A 23998-nucleotide genomic window follows, 5' to 3' on the forward strand; every position below is an offset into this window, starting at 1 on the left:
ACAGTCAGCCACAAAGCAAGCTTCCAAGCCCTACCACCCCTACCCCCAAAACATGCCTCAGCACATACCTGGGGGGAACAGTTGGTGAGAGAAGAGTTCAGTCTCCGTGACCCATTAAATCTTTTCATTTATTTACAGGCTTTTCCATGGCACTCCCCGCCATGGCACCTCAGCACCTGACAAACATGATTTACCCTCACACCGGGGTAGGGCATTATTACTATTCACGTTTTACTAGTGGGGAACTCAGGGACTGAGATGGTGAAGTGACGAACACAAGGTTAAACGGGAAACCAGAAACTAAGCCCCCATCTCCTGAGTACCAGGCCAGATAGTGAACCACAAAACCATGCTTCTTTCTTGGCCTCTCTGCTCACACCAACATCGAGGGTGCCAGTTAATGCCAATAGTGATTCATTTGTTTTGGGGTGTAGGTTGGACTTGCATGGCCAGCAGATAGTTCTCAAACCACATTTTATCTAAAGTGGATTAGAACGGGTGGCTGAGAATCCTGACCCCTGCCAAGGTGTCTGCTGCACCCTAACTGGTACTGCCACGAATCCTCTCAGAGTGGCCTTAAAAGGCCAGCATGACACTGGGGGGGTTTAACTCATGCTTTAAGACTACATAATCCCAAAGATTAAACAGCAAGTAAAGAACACAAGCCAAAGGATACTGACATATCACTCACCTATAACCCAGCAGAACTTACCACCACTACACATGACAAGGTAACAGATCCCAGAAAACAGAGCTCCAACCCAATGTGGATTGCAATCTTTAGTGACTAAGTACAAAGCCTCCCAGCCCGTGACTGACATCAAATGAAGAACCCTCCCTTTCCCATCTGACCCCCAACCAGGATCCCTCCCACCTTGTCACCAATGAGTGGTGAAGCCTCCTGCCATCTGACACCAGAATCATTGCCTTATCCCCCCAGGAATGACATAAAATCAACATCCTTTTCCTCCTCCATGGGCTAACCAACTGATGGCTCTCCCATTCTACAAGTGACACTTGACCAACAGCTCTCAAACCCTGTGACTGAAAACACGGTATGAAAAGGTTGGGGAGACATTCTCCATATATTAAAAATGAGAGTTCCATATTTTGGTTATTTGCCCTACACGGACTGTCCTAGAGAGCAAAAGCTATGGGAGAACACCCTATATTTGGTGTCTCCAAAGCTTTCGGTCCTCCTGTGACCCGAACTGAAAACAAGAGAGCAGAGAGTGTGGCTAAGAATGGTGTTTCTCTAGCAACCACCAAGGTAAAGAAACTTTACTGGGTCTTTCTTTTTATTAATCTGATGAAATATTTCTAAATTAAGGCACTGCGTTCAAGCCACACCAATTACCCTAAGAACGTAATAATGTTATCAATTCCTGTGCTATGGAGGATAGAATCTAAATTTTTAAAAAAAATAGAGGGGTAAGCTTAGCTTATTGGATTTTCCAGAGGTCAACTCATAAAACACAATTAGCTTTCTGGAATGTTTCATAACATGGTGTTCATACGAGTGGAGGAGAATAGCAGCTCCTTTTAGTGGTATTATTTGGCCATAGCAAAATTCCAAATTAAAATTTGTGGTTTAGACTGTAATGAATATCACTCCATGATGAATATGCAACAGAGTGCAATCCAGGAGGAAAATAACAGCCTAATGTGATCACAGTGTACTTTCCAAAGGAAGGTGGACTCTAGTCACTTGAGTAGACTGTTCCAAATGTCAGCAGCTGCCTAACCTTCCATGAACCATTCAGCTCCTGAGAATATTCATTCACTGTAACACACTGCACACTTGTCATTCATATTCTGAGTTTAAAAGAAACATTCTAACCCAGGAACTTGGACAGTTACTCGATCGAAGAAGAATGATCTTTCCGGGAAATACATTAGTTTTTACGAACAGTCTGAACAAACAAAAGTCAGCTAAAATTGCTAATGTGATGTAGCATGCTAAGTTGTTACAGCGCACCTTTCACTCACACCTCTGATCTCCATGTACACATCTGGAATGTCTATTAAAGTCCTAACTGTCCAACACAATTGGAAGAAGCTTACATGTATGCAATCAATGGAAGTTAGGAGCCCAAATGCATTTGTGGATTTGGGCCTACATCTTTATCACCTTATGCAATGTACAGATAAACAAACACCTACAACCTTAATTGGAATACTTAGCATTTATATAATGCTTTTCACCTGCAAAGTGATTTAAAACATTGACGAATTAATCCTCACAACACCCATCTGAGGGACTTTAATGCCCCATTTTATAGACAAGGAAAATGAGGCACATAGAGGTTAGTAAGCTTTCGTTAGAAGGGATCAGAATCAGAGCCAGGATTACAAGTGAGGAGGTCTTGACTCCCAGTCCTGTGTTCAGACCATTCAGAGGGATAGATAAGACAGATATGCACAGTACTTATAAGTGATGCAATAAATATTTTACCAGCTAAATGAATTAACAAAACCCTTGAAGACCCAAGTACCTCGATAGTAGATCTCTACTAAGTAAATGTGAAAGGCAGGGAAGCTAGGACTGTTAACAGAACATCTGTTCTTGGCACTGGGATGGTTAGTCTGATAGACATATCACTGCAAGAATTTCTTTTTAATCGGTTTAGTCACACTTCCCAGTGGAAAGCGAAAATGGCTTTTCTTTCCTTTTCCTTTCCCGTTTGAATCCATTGCACCTGACCCTTTTCCCTGGACAAGTTAAGGATGAGGTAAAATAAAAGGCTCATTAATCAACTATACCAATGATACCAAATTAAGAAGGCTTGTAAACACAGTGAAACTTTAGATCGAACTGGTGAGTTTCAAAGGCTGAGCAGCATCCAATAGCATGAGATGAAAGGTAGATAAATGCAGGCAATAGATAAAACAATCTAACCAGAAATGCTAAATCAGAGCAGGCTTGTCTGAGAGCAGCAGAAAAAGACCAGGGGTGAGATTAGTTAGCAAATTTCACATGCAATCCCTGCAGAATGTTCTTGCAATATAAGCAAACATTATTCTGGGATGTAACATTGGAATACTGTGTATTTTGTAAGTCCAGAGAGGTTTCTGTATTCCTCAGCCTCAGGAAGACCATGGATAGAGTTGTGGGTACAGTTCTGGGAGCCACAAAACAGAAAAAGACCTTGACAAACTGGAGTATCCAAAGAACTGGAATATCCAAAGAAAAGGTATAAAAATAATTACAAGACTAGAGGATACGACCTGTAAGGAGAGTCTGATGGGAGTGTGCAAGGGAGAAGAGGCAACCAAGCAGGGAACATGCGAACAATCCAGAAATACCCAAGAGGTACTAACTAAAAGGAAGAGAACAAAGGGGCAGACAAGGGAAATTGACGCCTGATATATGGAGTAAGGTCCATCAAGCAATAGAGTAATCCACTGTGGAAGTCAGAGATGCTCCTTGGCTATGTTCACTCAAAGAATACTGGGTGTCACGTTTAAAGGAGTGGAGCAGAGCTGCTCCTGCATTTGTGAGTGTAGCAGGCATGTTGCATACAGGCATGACACAGAGCAACGGGGCCCCGCGGCTGAAACCCTGCAGGGCTGAAGCCAGGAGTGGGCACAGGGCTGAAGCCAGCGTGGCCCAGCCCCCCGTCTAAAGCCGGGAGCAGCGTGGGGCTGAAGCCAACGTGCCCCACCCCCCCCAGCCTGAAGCCAGGAGCCCCAGCGCCACCCCTCCCCACCCCACCCCACCCCGAAGCTGGGAGCCACGCGGGACTGAAGCCCTGAGCCCTGGATACCTTGTTTTATGACTCTTGGTCAAAATGTTGCAGGTTATATCGTGATATGCTTTGACAATGCTAGCCCTAGTTGTGTTTGAGACTTTAGACTCTCCAGTTTTTCTGCTGAGATGGAGCTTCTCACTTGAGAATGGATCTAGGAAGCCAGTGCTAGTTAGATTCTGCAGTCACACTTGCAAACCCTGTGCAGTCTCCTTATTGATAACGCTGCCGGTATCAACTGGGTCAGCACTTCGGTCTCGTAGTGTACTAGCTGCAATCAGCTTGATAGATGGATTTATTTGTTATTGAGGTGCAACAGCAATTCCATAATTAAGGCTGCATCCCATTTTTGCCTTTGAGGAGACTTTAAAGCCTCTTATTTATAAGCATATGTGCCCACTGTCTCTACGCCTCTATGTGAAAGGCTCCATCAACTCCAAACTCTGTTCCGCAATAGTCCCATCCCTGAACCTTGAACTTCCGCCTGAATCTGTTTGAGATTCAAACACAACCCCCTCAGCGCAGCTATAGGATTAAACCGACACTATGCTTGAAGTAAGTCAATAGGCAGCCTTTCAGTTCATAGGAGAATGGGGAATAAAGAACGAATAAGTTTCCCAAATAACTCAAAAAAGAGAAAGCTGAGTGGAAACATTTTTCCACACCGCCCACCCAGCCCTGGCTAAAGCTGTCTGTCTCTCTGCCCTACCTCTGTCTGCACTTGTTGGGCAGTCATGGGAAAGATGCCAGGCAGATGACTTAGATACCCCAATGTCATAAAACAGAAGAACAGGGTACATTAAAAGTATGACAATGAACCTATTGTTCTAGTTGCTAATGTGTTCAGACACATTCCAGGATTGCAAATTCTGATTTTTGCTGAAAGTTTCAAAACTTTTGATTGCAGGGGCGTGAATTCACTCCAAACTATTTTTTACACTTTGCTAAAGAAAACAATGGTGCAAGCAAAGGAGAGACACTGGTTTTAAAACCCCAAGACCAGTGTACTTGACAGTAGTAACATTTGTCAAATGATACAAATTTTTTTTTTTTAAAGGTGGGAAAAATGGAACTAGAGTAAAATTGTGCTGGACTTTGCTTGTTTAAATTGTAAGTTGTTTTCTGGCAGCCCTGTCCACATTACATCTGCAACTGCACTATTAAGAGCTGGGTGAATATTTTGGGCAAATAGTAAGTTCACTGACAAATGCAGTTTCGTGGCAACTGAAATCACTTGCAAATTCAGGTCAAAAATGTCACTTAGAAATTAGGTTCAAAATGATTTGTTCAACTCAAACAAAACGTTTTTTGTTTTTTCATTTGTGTGAGGAAAATCTGGGGAAAAAATCAGTTTCAGTTTGAAACTAAAATTTTTTTCTGATTTTTCAGTTCTGCCACCAAACCGAAAAATAAATTATTCACTCAGCTCTGCTACCAATAACATGGGCTATTGCTAGCATGGGGACTTTTAAATATGGTTGTGTGTAGCAGACATTCTGTTAGCAATACTCACAAGAACTTAGTTTTTCCAACAACCCTTCTAGCTAAAGACCAGAGGTGAAATTCTGGACCCATTGAGGTCAATGGCAAAACTTAGTCCCATGGACTTCAGTGGGGCCAGGATTTTACCCCACATAGTCAGTTGCACAGCCTGAGTAGAACAGCTCTTAGAAAATTAAACCTAAGGTTGGATGAGAAACCAACCTAGCACCCTGCTACCTGCTTGTTATCAGCATTGTTTTCACCTGACTACAAAGGGAAGCCTCCTCTAACATGGCTTCATGAAGATTTTTTACTTACCCAGTTTGGGAGCATGTTAGGGCATTTGGCTGCTATTTGAACTGAAAATGGCAATTGATCAGAAAGAGAATTTGTAAGATGAAACAGCCACTTTATCTGCTATTACACAACATTATGTAGTGACAACAGTACCCAGGGCCGGCTCCAGGGTTTTGGCCGCCCCAAGCAGCCAAAACAAAAAAACAAACAAACAAAAAAAGCCGCGATCGCGATCTGCAACGGCAATTCGGCGGGAGGTCCTTCGCTCCCAGGCGGAGTGAGGGACCGTCCGCCGAATTGCCGCCGAATACCTGGACGTGCCGCCCCTCTCCTGAGCAGCCGCCCCAAGCACCTGCTTGACAAGCTGGTGCCTGGAGCCGGCCCTGACAGTACCTGTTGATATTGATCCCTCAAAGGGGAACTTTTACTCAGTAGAGCCTGCCAAATCTCTAAAGAATTGCTGTAAAGAGGCAAGGACTTGTTTTTTTCCCCCCCCATACAATGCAAAAATCTGTGTTAATGCAACATACAGATGGAGATATTAAATGCTCCAAAGAGTAACCCACCATTCATAGTACATTCAAAAAGGAAACAGAATAATATTTATAGAAATATTTGAAGGCATGATAGAATTATAATATAACTATAATAACTATAATTATCGTCACCCTACACGTGAGGTGATGAGTCGTCCTGAACTAGAGCCTGATTAAGCCACATGCAGTAATGAGTCGTTCCTGTTCTAGTCTCAGCCAATCCACAAGCCAGGAGCTGGTCTGCTCACTCTCAGGGCAGGTATATAAGCATCCCAGGAGAGACAGCAGCTCCATCCACCCAGCGTCACTTCATAGCTCGGAATTCTCCCCTGCCTGACAGTGGTGACGGATTCTATAGACCTTAGCCTCGTCCAGCCCTACACCTGCCTTGTTCCAATCCCACTCTTCACTCCTGATTCTGGCTCCAGTTTCCAGCCTGACTGCCACCGCACAGACAACTAGGCCCAACTTCCACTGCTTCAACCACAAGGCATGATCAGCCACGTCTCGGTTTCTGCCACTACACGCAACAGATTAAGGACACTCCATACCATGTTTACAATACGCACCTAAAATAGGTTAGATATTTTTGGTGGGGTGAGATCACTATGGGATTGTTATGAGATATAGTTACTCTCAGCATTCTGTCACCAGATCAAATTCAATTCATGTCCATAGAGGTGAAAGTTGGCACCATGAGTGGTTGTTATTCAACACGAATAATGAAGTAAGTTTGGCAACCTCTGTGTAGTTCATAGTTGGGTACACCACAGCACTATATGGCTCTGTTGTTGCTAGTCTCAGCAGAGGTACCCAGGACTGCATAAGTTATGGAAGCTCTTCTGTCTAGACATGCTCCCCCCAGACCACAGGTGAAAACAGTATGGGCACATATGCACCGCTACTGCTTGTGCTGTACCTGTTCCGTGGATACGGGGACTTCAGTCCTCAGGGCTGCCAAACCAGACCCAAACACCAGTGGTGAACTCATTTTAAACAGAGACTATTTCTTAACTGTGAAAAAGAAATGCTCTTTCTAATTCAGTCCTCTGATGGGACTGAATCACATGCCAGATGGCAGGAGTTAATTGAAAGATCACGTATCCATGGAAGATCTTCTCAACTTGTCAATAAGTCAGTCAAACTCTGGGACAGCCAATCACTTCCCAGAAATTCTTACCATTCCTTCTGGGTCAGAGGAAAGCCTGCACCCTTGTTTCTGAGATCCCACCCATTAACCAATCAATCTCCAGTGTGGGACGAAAGGAGTGACTTTTTTCTCCTCTTTTTTTTTTTCTTTTAACTGCATTTTTCATTTTCTACATCTTTTACCATGAGTGACTCAACATAACAAATCCCTCCAATACTAGTTAGCGTGAGGGACGTGTTTCCCCAAGAATTAAATTACATCTGTAACAGGGGCTGCCAAGTCCTCAGAGCAGATCGTTGGGATTCAAGTGTTTTTCGTAAAGTTTCCTACCCTGAACACAAACATCAAGTCCTGGAGTTTTCACCTCTACCCCAAACCCCGCTGATGTTATTGTGTGGCTGTTTGTCTAACAGATACATCAAAGGGGAAGACTCCAAAGGGGCCTGCGATTTGGTGTCACCAAAATATCGCAAGGGCCATTAATCAAGTCACAGATGCAGACAGTAAAACAATGGCCTTTGCCCCCGTGGCTCATGCTCTCAGGATATTCTCAACAAAGATGCAAATTCCATCTCAACTTTGGGAACCTCTGTGTCCAACGTGGAACCAAGGAGGAGGACAGGATGCTGAGCCCCTCACACTTTGGAGCCCAGATTGTTTTATTCGAAGTCCAACAGGATTTTCAGTAAGAAAAGCAAGTTTCAAACTTTAAATATCTCTTTGTGTCTCTTGTGCCTTTACTTAAAAAACCCCTATAATAATGGATCTAGGCCTATTAACTCTTCTTTACATATCCCTTAACAAACGGGGTATTTGAAGGTGATTTCTAGTTCTGATGTACAAATAAGAGTAAATTTAAACTGCTTCAGATAAGGCAGAGTACACACCCTGCCACAGGAATAAGAATTTTTGCTGATGAGCTCAACACAAGCACCATTATTCGTCACTATTTTGTCCTTCATATAATTATTTACTGTGACTCTCAGAGCCCCTCAATGCCAAGTGGCAAAGGGTTCACTGTTTTGTAAAAGTGACTTGTATCAGGCCTGACAAACTCACTACACCTAACACACCGCTTTCATGGTATTTATCCATAAATAGTGTCTTGTACGATGTCAAATGAAAGCCAGTGACACACTGGTTATAAATATCATTGCAAAGGATATGTACGGACACTGTATAAGGAGTTCTATATACACACAATGAAAATGAAACAAAGCAGAGTTCAGAATTGGGTTTTCTGTCAGACAAAGCATGTCTATTCACCTATCCCTTTCTGTGTCATAAATTAAGCACTGTATGCCAGATACAATGGGAGCTACATTTACATTCCAAGTCAACAGAACCCTGTGAAGTCAAAGAGTACAGAGGGGAAAAAAGCAAAGAGGGAGAAGACTTATCTGGTGGTACACTTCAAAAGGACACACTTCAAAAGTTTTCTGGACTATTTCTGTGCGGACAGGGACAGCACCCGGTTATCTATCACTGAGGAAACAAGAAAGAGAACACTTTGTGCATCCATGAATGGTGGATCCCAACCATGCTGGTTGGTGATGCTGGGAAGTTGCTTGAGATGAGAACTTACTTCAGACAAGGATTTTAGTGTGTTAAAGTTACATTTAGACTCCAAGAAGAGTGTTATCCTTTTGTTTCGTATGTAAGCATGCTGGTTCTAATATTCTTACCCACTACTCATTTGAGTCTTTGATTCTCTGTTCTATGTTATTAAACTTGTTCTTGTTTTTATTATAAATACATCTCGGTGCTGTGTTATTAAGCCACGTGTGACTCCTCAGTTGAATCAAACAAGCAAACCTGCTAATTATTGTGAGTGTCCAGCAACGGGAGCTGAACACTGCAGGGAATGCACTTAGACGGGTTCGGGGGCTGGGGTGCACCTTTTGATACCTGCAAGGCAAAGTAAGTGCTGGCAGAACTCTGAGGCTAGTGTTTGAGTGGCAGAGAGGCTGGCGGTGTCCAGGAGCTGACATGCAGAAATTACAAAAAAGAGGCAATGGGGTGACTCTCAGTCTTGGGAACCCAGAGGAAGCATCAATATTACACCTGAGCAAAGTGACTGCAAATTTTGTGTAACACCATTCAAATCAGAACCCACTTTGAACAGATATAAGTGACCACACAAGGGTCAAAATTTTGGCGAGTCAGTCCCAAAAACTTTGGATGAGGAGATTATTGAAACCACGTTAGAGTGGAAATTGGATTGGTAATATCATAAGAGACTTGTGACATTTCCAGCACCTGTCAGTTTAGACAGGACTGGAAATGCCATAGGAATAGACTCACTCATGAAACGTCTGCCCTTTATGGTCCCAGCTATTTAAAAACAAAAAAAAAGTTTAGTTGAGTCTATGTTTGGGGCAAAGGTTCATGTCAATTTTAATTTTAGCCAAACCATTTTGCCCATCTGTATTGTATAACAGCACCACATGGTCTGTACTAGAGAGTGTAATTGTGGTTCACTCCCACCAGTATCATGAACCCCTTAATCATCTGAGAAACTAAACCTTGTCCAGGGAATACTGGGGAAACTCAAAATGCCTTAACTTGGCTCAGATAAGGACAAAGCTGTTTATTTCACACATCTTGATAGTGTGTGTAACAAGCCAGGAAATACTTTTCAGCTATTTTAAACAAAACATGACAAATACACCAAACTGGCAAGGATGCAACATTTTTTCTCAAAAATTCCTCAATGTCCAAATCAATGTTCACTAAGTTGGCTCTCTCCCAGTATGTCAATAATGTTTATTAATTACTTTGAATAGTTTCTGCTTTCTCCCACTAAGCAAATAAGTGCAGTAAACTGATAATTCTACCACAAAACATGTGACAATACTAATATATCAATATCACATGCTGAGTTGGGTGCTTTAACTCTTACTAAAGAAAATATGTTTTCTTTATATTTTTAATGCTGTAAGAACTTGGTAAAGGTGTCCATTTCATACAATTTCAGCTAGTGCTGGGATTGGCATATATTCAGAAAAAATACAGCTAATTCTTGGCTCTGGTTAGCAAATAATCTCTTGCAATAGTCTGACACTGAGGTCCAGCCATTCCAAACATGCAGAACTAGTATAGCAGATAATTTCCGAGGGGGGGGGGGGGGAGAGTTTAGCTCTAGTAGAAAACTACAGGCTGTATAACAGACGTGGGCAAACTACGGCCTGCGGGCCACATCTGGCTCGCGGGACCGTCCTGCCCAGCCCTTGAGCTCCCAGCCGGAGAGGCTAGCCCCCGGCCCCTCCCCTGCAGCCACGCTACCGTGCGGGCGGTTGCGCACTCCTGCCGCACAGCGCGGCGGCGTGTCTGGGTCTGGCCAGGCGGTGCGGCTGCCAGACATGCTGCTCTGAGCGGCATGGTAAGGGGGCCAGGGCCGGGGGGGTTGGATAAGGGGCAGGGGGTCCTGGGGGGCAGTCAGGGGACAGGGAGCGGTTGGATGGGGCAGAGGTTCTGGGGGGCGGTCAGGGGACGGGGGTGTGGATAGGGGACGGGGAACAGTGGCGGTTGGATAGGCATGGGGTCCCAGGGGGCCTGTCAAGGGGAGGGGGTGTGGAGAGGGGTCAGAGCAGTCAGGGGACTGGGAGCAGGGGGGTTGGATGGGGGTGGGGTCCCGGAGGCGGTTAGGGGCGGGGGTCCCGGGAGGGGGCGGTTTGGGGACAAGGAGCAGGGGGGGTTGGATGGGTCGGGGGGTTCTGAGGGGGGTAGTCAGGGGGCGGGAAGTGGGAGGGGTCGGATGGGGGCGGGGGCCAGGCTGTTTGGGGAGGCACAGCCTTCCCTACCCGGCCCACCATGCAATTTTGCAACCCCAATGTGGCCCTTGGGCCAAAAAGTTTACCCACCCCTGCTGTATAATGATAACGAATTCAAGCTCTAAGGGGGAAATGTCCATATGACTGAGGCTTACTTTGGGGCCTAGACTATTACAAATGTGTATCTCTTTGCCTATTTTGTGGAAATAGCAACTTCAAAGTGGAAGATGGGGAACAATGTAAGATATACACTTTTGGTGAAATCCCAGCCCTGTTAAGACAATGGCAAAACTCCCGTTGACTTCAATAGGGCCAGGATTCACCCATAAAGCCTGATTTTTCATCCTAGCCTCAAACCAGACAGCCTTTTCCCACCTCTGTGCGTGCAACTGGTATCATTTTAGATGTCCATGCTACTGATTGTGCCCAGAAACTGAGCACTTATGCTGGATGACTGAATGACATCAGGAGTGTGTGGGTAGAGGAAAGAGAGCTTGTCCTTTAAAATCTAGTTGTTAGGACTCTAACTTCTGGCTGGGCTACTCTGTGGGTGAAGTCATGGACCTATCAAACCCTCCTTCTAAACATAATGATTCATGCCTAAACCACGGTGTGGACTGGTACTAAGGTACTAACACGGTAGAAAATGAGAAAACTAATCCTCTTGGAAGTTGAGCATTACCACCAGGCCTCTGTAGAATTATCTATTAATTCTTCCTACTGGCTATGGAGCTGTCCATTATAGTCACATTCTGTAGTACCCTCAATCGCGTGCTTAAACTACTATTCCAAAGGTAATCTAAACACAAAAATGTAACATTCCCCTCAGACACAATTTTAGAAGAGATGACAGTACTGATGCTGAACAGAAGGCTACATGACTTTGGACAGACCCTGCCACTCTCTGAGGAGCATTAAAATGACATTCTGTGTCCAGCCAGTATGAAATGGTTATTAGGAAATGACATGAGACAAGGAATTCCCAGCAGGGGATGGCAAAAGGGGTGTCAGCTAGTAGTTTTTAATGGCTTGGACCCTTGCTGAAGGGCATTTTTTAATATCAACATAAAAACAAGAGCAAATATATATAGCAAACAGGCAGAAGGGGATGGGACAGGGACTTTGACTGTAGTAAGCAAGCAGAGAGTAAGATGAAATTGGATTTTCTATTCAAGCATTTAGATACCATGGCTGGGTCTATGCTCACATTTTCTTTCTAATTTCCCACAGCTGCTCTAGCACCAGTACAGCTTCACCAGTTCAAAGGAAGATAAACTTGACACCTGGACATTAGAAATGCCAACTTAGCTGGATATTTCTGTATAGGAGCAGCTTTTACACATGAATCCACAACATCCCATATTTTGGATGCCCCGTCATTTGACATACTGCTCCCATTCCCATGCCCATTGTCAAGGAGAGTTTCAATTTTCAAAGAAGGCCAGTGCAAGTTTACCACTGTTTAGGTGGAGCCAAGTGGCGTGTCAGTCACGGGGGGAAGGAATAGGCGAGCACTTGTAAGAGGAGCATTTTATGTGGAAGTGGGTAAAAGGAATGGATATTTCAGTCCTGGCACAGAGAAGACTTTTCTTTGGCATCACAGACTCCGTTCTGAGGCCTGTTAACTTACTCTAAAATCTCAAAGGTGCTGGCTGATTTAAGATTGTTTTATTCAAGTCTGGATTTGATGTTGGAAAACTCAAGGCAATTATGCCTTTCCAGGATGTGTGTTTTAGGTTTCAGCCACCATGCTGTAAATTAGTAGGAAATGGAAAGAAATGGAGAAATATTTCAACAGAGGCTTCTCGCTCACTGATCACCATCCAACCACCCCAGAATGAGGTATCAAATTATGCCAGATTTCCACTCAAAACCATAAATTTCTCCCCAAAATTAGAAACCCCACCGAAGTTCACTTGAAATCTTTCCAAATTCACATATTTTGCATTGCTCTCTTTCTCACCTAGCTGAAGAGACTCAAGGAAATTTAACAAGCTAAAATAATTAGCAAGTCTGTCTGCCTTATTGCAATAAAAGAAAATGTTCTTTCAGCAATTGTCCCAACTGGTGGTGTTGTCAGTACTGCAATATAATTGATAAATTACATTACTAGTGCTAGCTTCCCTACTTGGGAGCATTAGTGCAGAATACTGCAGAGTATTGTTATTTAATAAGAGCAGGCTTCTTTAAACTACAAATATAAACAACCTGTTTTCCGAGCATACTTCCCCCTTTCCTTGAATAATCAGAACAAATCTGTCCACTTAAAACCAGCTCAGCGCAAAAGTTTTCCAAAACATTGTCAAGAAGCCTAAAATGCTTTGAAACCACAAACAGCCCTTCTCCTCTCACAGACGGGACACAGCTGGGAATGGGCACAAACAGAACCGTTACATTCCTGAAGAGAGAGCTTGCAGTGATTTCACTTCACAAAAGCAAGTTCTATTAGGAGTGAGATAATAACATGTTGTCCGACAGAGAGAGAGAGATACTAGATGGCCTCTCTCGGCTAATGGCCTTTCATTCCCTTGGAAATCTGGCTGAAATTTAAGATACCATTGCTGCCTCCCAGTAGCCAGAAAAGGCGTTCAGATGGAAGGTACCCTAGGTGAAGGAATAAAAGACATACTGTAATTGAGTGTATAAGTGAAACCAAGCAGTTAAGCTGCAATCAATCATCTATGGAGCATGTAACTGGTGTATGTTTTGTATTTGCTCTCCTAGTTACAATTGTTGTCATAAAGGAAAACAAAAGTCCCACGCTTGGTCCCATCCAATATACTAAACCTAAACCTGATTTCCTCCTATTCCTTCTCATGAGGGGAGGGTGTTGGATGTCAATATAATTAAAATCTTATTTTGCATCCTGAAATTACAAAAAGAGAAAGAATTCTACCAGAGTGCGGGATGATCCCAGGGGTCTGGGATCAACTGGGAACAACTATACTGTTCCATGCGCAATCACATACCCCACCCCCAAAATACGCCCAGTCTCTCCTACACACTCCACACAGTACTACTCCAGACCATACACACCTCCCTCACAAACCCCCATCCAACATCCCTAAACCCTATTATTCCTACCCCCCACCACACACCATCTACACTATTATTTATCTTGCAAATCATCCTGAGATACAATCTGTGTGGAAGACCGTATTTTAAATACAGCTGGATTGTACAGAAGAAGAGGGGTAAGGGTTCTGAACAGCAGAAGAAGGGCACACAACACACCAGACAGACACTTAAAAGCACCCACTCCAACAGCTGATTCTTACTCTACAAATCACAGAGAGATCCGATCTGTTCTGTAAAAATCTCTAAGCATAACTTTGTTATAAAATTTAGCAAGGCCTAGCTTTATAACTTCAGAAGTTCTAAGGCTACAATGCAATTCTTTGTAACATACATGCAGCTGTAGGAGCCAAGGGAATTCATCAAAGCCCCCAATGGCTGGCCCACGCCAGCAGGCTGTCATCCCATTCCTACCTCCACACGCCTTCCCGTCTCCCTTCAGCCTCAGCCCATCGGGGCACTTGCAGTAGAAGCTCCCAATCGTATTGCAGCACTGGGACTCACAACCACCATTGCTGGCTTCGCATTCATTGACATCTGAAAGAGATGAGAAATTGGGGGGAAATGTGAGAGATTTTAGTAGAGAGCCAGACCAGAAGGATGATTAATGTAAAATAAAAGTGTGTATCTGTTCCATATACATCTCTCTTTTTTATTTTTTAATTAGATATCTAGTGCCAATAGTAAAAAAAATAAAGGGTAAACTGTACAAAATAATTCTCCTGAGTGCATGCTAAGGGATACATTTTAAAGCTTAAAATGTTGCTACGAAATAGGTACTTTCCCCACCGAACATGCAGTACATGTGTTTGCATGCACAGAGATATTTACACTCACATATATCCTGTTTCCCCCAGTAATACCCATTTGTGCATGAAAAATTAAAGACTGGGATAATGGGTGCACCTTTGTATTTTGCAAAAGCAATTTATGACTCAAGGTTTGAAAATAGCCTTGTACGTTATTTTTAAAAAGGATCAGATATTTGCATGAGTAAGAAGAGATCCAGGATAAAAACCACAAGGATTCGCAATCCTCGTATTTCAGTTGGTCACCAGTTGAAAGAGCAAGAAACTTCCCATCATGTAATCAAATTTCACAGTTAGCTGCAATGTAGAAGGTTTAAGGCTTTCACTGCAACATTCAGAAATAGCCACAAACACCAGACCTTATGGACCATCAGTCTTGTCCTATGAAACAGTTCTCCTGTTTATTGCCATATTAAAAGAGGATAAAGTGCTATTGTGATGTTGTAATTTATACTTGCAGCTATGACATAACCTAAACAATCGTGAGTTCAAACCAGAGAGCACTGTTAATAACAGAAAATATCAAAACTATAAGAATTGCAATAATTCCTTAATACCAAAATCCCCCGATCAAAGAGGTTTCAGTTTCCAGACCTGCCCAAAATGACTAATTTGCTGATACGCATAAAGAAAGGGAGCATTTATGTAGAACTAAGGAAGGATGAGATGTAGCAAAGTAACTGGTTAGCAGGAGTTGGCTACTTCTCAGCCAAACTTGTTAAACACCCACTATCCTCTTATGGAGAAAACTGAACAATATTTTGTATTTTCTGTATTTCTATTTCAACCCCCTTTCCACCCCACCTTTGTTGCTTATTATTCATCTGAGGTTGCAGTTTTCTTCTTGTGACATCATCATGCAGATGACTATGGCATCACAGATAAATCCCTAAGTAACAATGACCCTTTTTGCATACCAGTATCCAATAGGGCAACAATGACTCTTGGAAGGTCTCAATTTTTTTATGCACCACCGTTTGATGATCTGATGCAGAATCGGTGCGAGGCATAAGCAGACTAAGCCATTGCTTAGGGCCCTGAGCAGCTCAAGGGGGCCCGCTATTCACTTTTTATGTGCTGGGAGAGGCCAAATATTCCTGCTTGCGGCCCCAGTGGGCTAACACCGCCTCTGATCGGATGCCAACTTCTTCATGTGTATATTTCACCAGCACTTCACCAGAGAGGCACTCCTTGTGACCAGCAGTTCTCTAGGCCTCCAACAGGCACTCCCAGCTCCTAAAGTTCTAGTTCAAATAGGAATTAATTCTGGGACATCCTATGGCCTGTATTATATGGGTGGGGTGGGGTGGGGTGGGGTGGAGCATAGCAGACCAGATGATCACAGTGGTCCCTTCTGGCCTTATGAGCTATGAATCTATGAAAGGCCCAGCAGAGTGAAAGGCACAGGGTAGCATGAAAACTGAGTCTTCCACATGGAAGAGGAGATCACAGCAGGTAGTCACATGGCTGACCCCACTGGAGTCTTTGAATAGTCTAATGAGCCCATTCAAATGCTCATGCACAACACATCACGGATAATTATTAATGAGGTGACATGAAGGAAGCAGGAGAAATCCATCGTCAAATGACGCATAGCAGGAACTTTCAAAAACACACATGACAAAGAGTAAAAAAAAGCAGAAATCTTTACTGACATGGGAAGCCCAAAGGATAAAATGAATCCATCTCTCACCAACTACTAGGAGTCCAGAGTTTAAAAAAATAAAAAAAATAAGAGAGACTAATCATCCCAAATCAAAAGGCTGGTTTCCAAGATAATTTTGCACGTTTTGCTCGCATTGTCAAAGAAAACAAGCAAAAAGCCCATCTCACCCTCTCAGAATCTACCATTTCTGCTTTTATACTCAATACCAATTTTCAGACCTTTAATTCCAGATCAGTTCTGGATGCCATCAAGTTTCATGTGTAGCTTGTTTAATAAGCTTCAGCAGTGTGTGGTATCTCTTACATTACATTCTGCTGAATTATTTCTTGCCGGCAACCTATAGGGAATCATTTTCACTGAATAGCTGGCAGCTGCTGGTCATTTCAGCAAATACTCCCACAGACAAGAGAGAGTGTCTTTCTGACACCAAATGTCATTACTTACCCAACATAGTTTAACTTGTGTGTCAGCTTTTAAAAGCAAACTCTTTAATCCTCTGTTGAAGAAAAGGCAGAACCATTATGATAAATTTGCACCCACAATTCCTGAGTGATTACCAACTGAGAGAAGGGGAAAGCACCATTCTTCTTTTTGGTTCGTCTGTTATCTAAAGACAAGATGACACTATTCTTTAACTGAACTGTGTGGTATAGGCCAATGGCACAGAAGAAACTCTGTGGGCATAAAGTAATGCCCAGCTGTCAGAATCAGAAACAGATTTAAGAATCAGAGCCCCAAATCAGCTGAAGTTTACACATCCCTTTCCCCGAACTTTGAGGCACCATCCTCCCCATAATCCCTCTGGAAGCCATCATCTGGCTGCACGCCCCATCCTCTTAAGTAAGTGCCGGAGTTGCTTTCTGTAGTGCAACATTTTCATGGCTCACTGAAATATGTGAAAGTTACTTTAATTACTTCAAACCAACAGACTATCTTCATGAGCTGCCAATGTTCCTAATGTACAACATATAAGACTGCTATAGAACCTCATATTAAAAGCCATTTCATACTTAAATCTCTCTGCAACCTGCAGCCAACAACTAAGGGACCAGCAAAAATCAACTGCCTAGCAGAAGTGAGAATTTAAGTGAAAAATCAAACAAACCATAGTGGAAACCTTGAAGATAATTTAACATGGTTGCTTAGATAGAGGGTTACCAAACAGCAATGTGTTCCCTTGTACAGGTGTCACTGCATATATCCTGACCTTCCCATACTATGGGTGCACCCAGGAGTAATACCCCATACCAGTTCAGAGGCACCAAATTCTGCAGCAACCTCTAAAGTGGCTTGTGCAAATAGGCTGCAGGGGAGATTTTTAGGAGACTCTACATCGTGGCTAAAAGAAAACGAATATTCTACCCTGGCTATACTGGGACATTTCATATTTTCAGCTACAGAATCCAAAACAAACCCAAATTTGGAGATGTTATGTTCCGATCAGACATCTGAAATGTGTGGGGAGGTTTTAAAGAGATTTATTGGTTCACTATGAAATTCTTGACATTTGGCACTTAACAAGACATTAAAAAAATGTATTTGGGTTCAAGCAGCTAGTTCTTTGCTTTGTAAAGAGAATGTGTTACTTAAACCTGTCAGAAAAAAAGGAGACCAGTATGGTTTTTAAGGCATTTGGTCTGGAAGTCAGAATCATGAGCTGCAAACTGTACTCTGTACATTTCCTTCGGCTACTGTAGCTAACTCATTTTCCTTCGCACACCCGGAGCTGAGAGGGCATGCTCACCTGCCTGCAGGAGTGGGAAGCCCATTTCTACACACACTGCAGTTAACTTTGATTAATCTGACTCCAAGCTCATCATCTGTATCAAAAGCCAAAGTAAGGCATAGTTCTTTGACAAGTTACTGGCAGGGCCGGCTCTAGCTTTTTTGCTGCCCCAAGCAGCAAAAAAAAGCGCCGCCCCCGAGCCCCTCCCCCAGCCGAGCGCCCCCCCCGCCAAAACCCCTCCCCAGAGCGCTGCCCCCCCCCCCCGCGCCACCCCCCCGCCGAGCGCCGCGCGCCGGAGCCCACCCCCCCCTGCGCCGAGCGCCGCTGGAACCCCCCCCCCCCCCCCCCGCTGGAGCCCGCCCCCGCCCACTGCCGAGCGCCGCCGGAACCCCCCTTCCAGCGCCGCCCCCCCCGCCGACTGCCGCGCGCCGGAGCCCGCCCCCCGTGCCGGAAACCCCTCCCCCCAGCGCGAGCCCCGCGCTGCCCCCCCGGAGCCCGCCCCCGCCGAGCGCTGCCCCCCCCGCCGAGCGCCGCCGGAGCACCCCCCCCCCCCCCGTGGAATGCCGCGCCGCGCTCCTCCCGCCGCCCCTTACCAGGTGCCGCCCCAAGCACGTGCTTGGGTGCCTGGTGCCTGCCCTGGTTACTGGATACAAGTTAAGGCCAGGACCATTATTGCTGGTAAATCAAACACTGCACCTTGGAAGGAAGTCACTCTGTTCTTGCTTTGTAATGTTCATTTAAGAGTAATGCACAGACAGCTGGATGTCCATTGTCAGCATATACCATTCAGACAATAAACGCTAATGAAATCTAGGCTGAGCTAATGATTATATATTATTTTAGACAAGTCACTTGCTCCAAAATAGATCCACCTGAAATCTTGCTAAAGTCAGCATGTGCCACAGGGAAAAGAAAAGAAGATTAACTGAACTCAGAACCAAGACTTCTCTGCAACCTTCCAGTCTGAGGAATGGAGATGACAGGTGTATCTGTCAATTTAAGGACTTAATCAGCAACTTCTCTCATCTAGTGGCAAGACCCAACTTGGCACTGCTCACATTTCTACAACTGAGTCTTTTAACTTGCATCCTGCAAGTCTGTAGACAGAACCTGCAGCAGCCAAAAGCGAGCCTTCCTTTTGGACAAGCTGGTAGGACTTTGCTGACTCTGTCTCTTCTAAACGCTGTTCTTTGCAGATCTTAGAATCTTCATAAAAGGCCACAGTTTTGTTTCTCTAGGCAGACATCATGGTACTAGTATATAAGACACAAACTGAGATGCGTATAGTATCATCTTTACAGAGGTAACAGTGAGTAATGAAAAACATTCTTGGTAAAACAATTAGGTTTTCACTTCACCTCTGAACTTGTTTGTTTCACTTTTTTTTTTTTTTTAAGCAAGGGTCACTGTGACAGGCAGGTGCTTCAGGTCATTTGCCTTGATGGTCACAAGACTTGGGGTCCAGTGGGTTACCCAAGAGATGAAGAGTCCAGTAATTGGGATCTTTGACTGAAGAAGCCTGCCTCTGGCCATAAAGTCTTCAAGCTTAGAGCCTCTCAGCTGATCTTAACTGCCACAACAGGATTCAGAGCAAGGTGTAAGGTGTAATATAAAGAACAGTTGCAAATTCTGGTAACTAGAATAAAATTCCTGCAATAAGAGTGGGAGTGCATGATATGTGATGATATTCATCGTGCTGACATCCAGGATGATGCAGGTGTCCAAAAACTGATTCCTCATCAAGAGAGGTACCAGATGCAAAAGAGTTGCCAACGAAGATTCCAAGGCCAAAATATTGGGAAGCTGAGGGCTTGCACTTAGAATCATAGAATATCAGGGTTGGAAGGGAGCTCAGGAGGTCATCTAGTCCAACCCCCTGCTCAAAGCAGGACCAATCCCCAACTAAAGCATCCCAGGCAGGGCTTTGTCAAGCCTGATTTTAAAACCTCTAAGGAAGGAGATTCCACCACCTCCCTAGGTAACCCATTCCAGTGCTTCACCACCCTCCTAGTGAAAAAGTTTTTCCTAATATCCAACCTAAACCTCCCCCACTGCAACTTGAGACCATTACTCCTTGTTCTATCATCTGGTACCACTGAGAACAGTCAAGATCCCTCCTCTTTGGAACCCCCTTTCAGGTAGTTGAAAGCAGCTATCAAATCCCTCCTCATTCTTCTCTTCTGCAGACTAAATAATCCCAGTTCCCTCAGCCTCTCCTCATAAGTCATGTGCTCCAGCCCCCTAATCAATTTTTGTTGCCCTCCGCTGGACTCCTTCCAATTTTTCCTCATCCTTCTTGTAGTGTGGGGCCCAAAACTGGACACAGTACTCCAGATGAGGCCTCACCAATGCCTTATCAGCCGGATTACATTAGCCATCTGCTGTATGTCAGGAGCAAATCAGAATGTCACCAAATGAGAGCCACGACAAAATGCCAAAGAAAGAAGAGTATACATTTTGGGGTAATACTCAAACCAACTCCTCAGTAATCACATCAAGCACACAGATCATCCTGCAAAGTAAAGGCACTTGCCCATAGCACCTTCAATTATTATTATATTTTAACGTTACACCTCTGCTTAAGAAGATTCATGCTACTGTCATTATAGTTGGCTAACCTGTGAGGCATCGCAACCTACAATTCTTTGGGTTGTAGGCTGCAGTGCTTCTCTGGTTAGCAAACTATTGAGGACAGCATTTTTAGGAAAATTAATAAACTGGCAAACCAAGAGCACTGAGCTCCAGTTGGTCACATTCAGACAAAACCACGAATCACAGTGTCTCAGTAAAAAGCATTCAGAGAGAAGCTTCCACGCACATAATCTTTAGCACCTCTGCAAAGTCAGAAGCTCCAATCTCTCTCCTGTATCTCATCCATGTTGCTTTTTGTTGTAAAATGGATGCCTCCTGGTGGCAGCTTTAAAACAGTGCACAAGTTCTGTTCAGCGCTTATTATTTTAAACTGCTAGTTATTACTGCAATGTGTGGAATCTCTGATGCTTTGGGGAAATTTCTTGCTGTTTGTTATATACAAACTTCAGCATAAAGATGAAATTCTTATGCACTATTTTAATTATTACTGTCTTTAATGTAGCCTGCAAATCTTCAAACCCAGGCTTCTGTCGTATACTTATATAGAGGGGACAAACCCACCACTTTCCATCTGAAACTCCCCTGTCCCCAAATTTGGATAGTTTGATGAACTGAAACTGAGATTCCAAACCAACCTCTGCTTCTTGGTTCTGCAAAAACAAAGCTTGAGTGATGAGGTTGTGCAGAACCAAAACCTGAACTAGGCCTTCTTGGCCCTTCTCCAGTTTAACAATCAGAAGTTAGTCTGGATATTTTCAGCTGGTGGGTAAACTCCACCCCTTTATCCATGAATTATACTGCAAGAGCTCTGTAAAAAGATACATTCCCAAAGAAATGCTCTGACTGCAGGAAGAAAGGAAGGCTCGGGGCAAAGCATGTCAGGAAGAATATGATCATTCTCCCAGCCTGAACACTTAGCCCATCTTCTAGAACCAAACCAAATGCAATGTTCCTTTAGCTCTGTCCTCCTGGCATGTTTCATTCCTGCACTAGCGCTGCATTCCTAGATCTGTGACAAAGGCTGCAGTTGCAGTATTTTTATAATGACAGGCAGTACCTGGCATCTTGGGAAGTATCCTATTCTTGTGAGATTTCCAGCCCAAATATGCAGACCCACGGGGACTGAATAATCTTCAACTGGAGCGTCTGCAGCTCTGAGAGCTTACCCAAACTCACCACAATCCTCCTCAAGTTTGAGATCCCCCATCACTAGAAGAAATTTCATGGCTCCTTCCACATGAATTTACTACATCAGAACAGTCCAACAGCTGAAACACTGTTAAAACAAAACAACTGCTCCTCCCAAGAACGCTGCTTATCCCTAGATGACAAAGTAAGAGCTAGACAAGATGCTCAGATACTGTGGTGATGTGAGCTGTACAGATAAAACAGATGAGACAGGTGACAGAGAGAAAGATGTAGAAACAATCCCCCAGGAAGTGAGACAATGAGCACTTTCAGGAAATGAAAGCACTGCGTTCTCAAGAATGACAACTACCGAGAAGCCAGGGTTATGCTGGAAAAGAACACCATTCTGCTGTGGAGCCAGACATTCCATGTCAACTGTATAAGATGTTACGATGAAGGCAATCACACAAGCTCTGGAAGGACTTTGCAGCAGGCAGGCCAAAGAATAGAAAAAAAGCTAAAATAAATGGAAGGAAATGAATGTGAAAAGGTGAAAACGCATGCATAAATGTCAGCGTGGAAACACATTCACTATTACAACATATACATTCCTGCAAAGAGAATTAACCTGGGACCTGACATAGTATTTCTGGACCGTCCATGAAAAGCTATTCACAAAGACGTTCCTTTGGGTGGCGTTCTTTAGTCATTATAACACTGGCAGTGGATTATTTTTATAACAGCAAGAGAAAAAAATTCAGATGTCTGTAGTGACCTGACCTGTCAAGTTTACCTCTTAAAACCAATGGAGAATTAAGTACATTAAACATGAGGGCTGTGAAAGCCTATAATAAATTAGGTTTTGGGAATGGGAAAATGTAAGTAAGAATAAACGAGAAAAGCTCCAAGTTGTACAGGAAGATTTCAGGGGGTGAACTGCTCTGAGTAATTTCTGTTTTTTATTATGATGCTGTCCAATTATATTTAATAAATGATGTCTGCAGCTTATATGGAATTGTTATTCTCATCTCAGACATTCACTATGCATTCTGAACCTTTGACAATTTACAAATTGTGAGACTTACAAATCACTTGGGGTGGGACAACTTGACATTTGTCTTTTGGCTGAAGCTGTGTTGAAATATGGCAGTGTTGGAAAAGGAGACCAAATAAAGTAAAATAAGCAAAGTTCATGCGATCAAAGAGGCCTTCCTTTTACCTCCCTCAGACCCTTCTAATTCAGCCCTCAGCAGATTACCAAATACCATTGTCTGAAAAAGAGAGAGAAAAATCGCAGAACCTGCAGTTTTGTGATTCATTACCTCCCAACTCTAGTGCATGCTACATTTCACTCTACACAGCTGCCAGATTCCAGAGTAGGCTTTCTGAATGCAACTCTATTTGCCCAAATCCTGCATTTACATGTTGGGGCAGCATGAACCACTGTTCTGCCAGCAAAATGATCATAGCGTTCAGGGCCGGCTCCAGGCACCAGCCCACCAAGCTTGTGCTTGGGGCGGCACCTGGAGGGGGGCGGCACAGCGCTCCAGCTGCCGGGAAGAGTGGGGCCACGGCCGGGCTGGCTGCCCTCCCCCAGGCACTCTGGCTGCCCTCCCCCCCGCCGCAGGGGGGAGAGCGGCGAGCCCTGGCTGGGGCTCGCCGCCCTCTCCCCGCCCTGCCCCCTGCGCTCTGGACGCCGGGGGGAGAACGGAGCCCCGGCTGGGGCTCGCTGCTCTGGCCGCCGGGGGGAGAGCCGAGCCCCCGCCGGGGCTCGCCGCCCTCCCCCCCGGCCAGCAGGTCCAATTGCTGCAGCTCCCCACGCAGGCGGGCCACGCCCTGGGCCAGCTGCCGGCGCCGCTCCTGCTCCGGTTCCAACCTGCTGGGCTTTCCCTGTGAGGAGTGGGAGACACCGACTGGGGGCGGGGCTTCTCCTGGACGGCCCCGCCTCTGAGTGTGCCCCCCATCCACCCACTGCTATAGACCCAGGCATCCTGCTCACCCCACGGCAGGGCCCC

The 23998-nt window shown here is 44.4% G+C and overlaps 1 protein-coding gene across 1 annotated transcript in view; it reads right to left on the reverse strand.

Annotated features, from left to right (window-relative positions):
- MEGF6 (multiple EGF like domains 6) overlaps positions 1–23998 on the reverse strand; it is a 248213-nt gene that overhangs the window by 98388 nt on the left and 125827 nt on the right. Inside the window, exon 5 of the mRNA XM_065421373.1 lies at positions 14477–14599. Within this exon, the coding sequence (XP_065277445.1) occupies positions 14477–14599 (123 nt within the window). The remainder of the gene's footprint in view (positions 1–14476; positions 14600–23998) is intronic.

The sequence above is a fragment of the Emys orbicularis genome, chromosome 22 (assembly GCF_028017835.1).
Source record: "Emys orbicularis isolate rEmyOrb1 chromosome 22, rEmyOrb1.hap1, whole genome shotgun sequence".
In the NCBI taxonomy this organism is placed as follows: Eukaryota; Metazoa; Chordata; order Testudines; family Emydidae; genus Emys; species Emys orbicularis.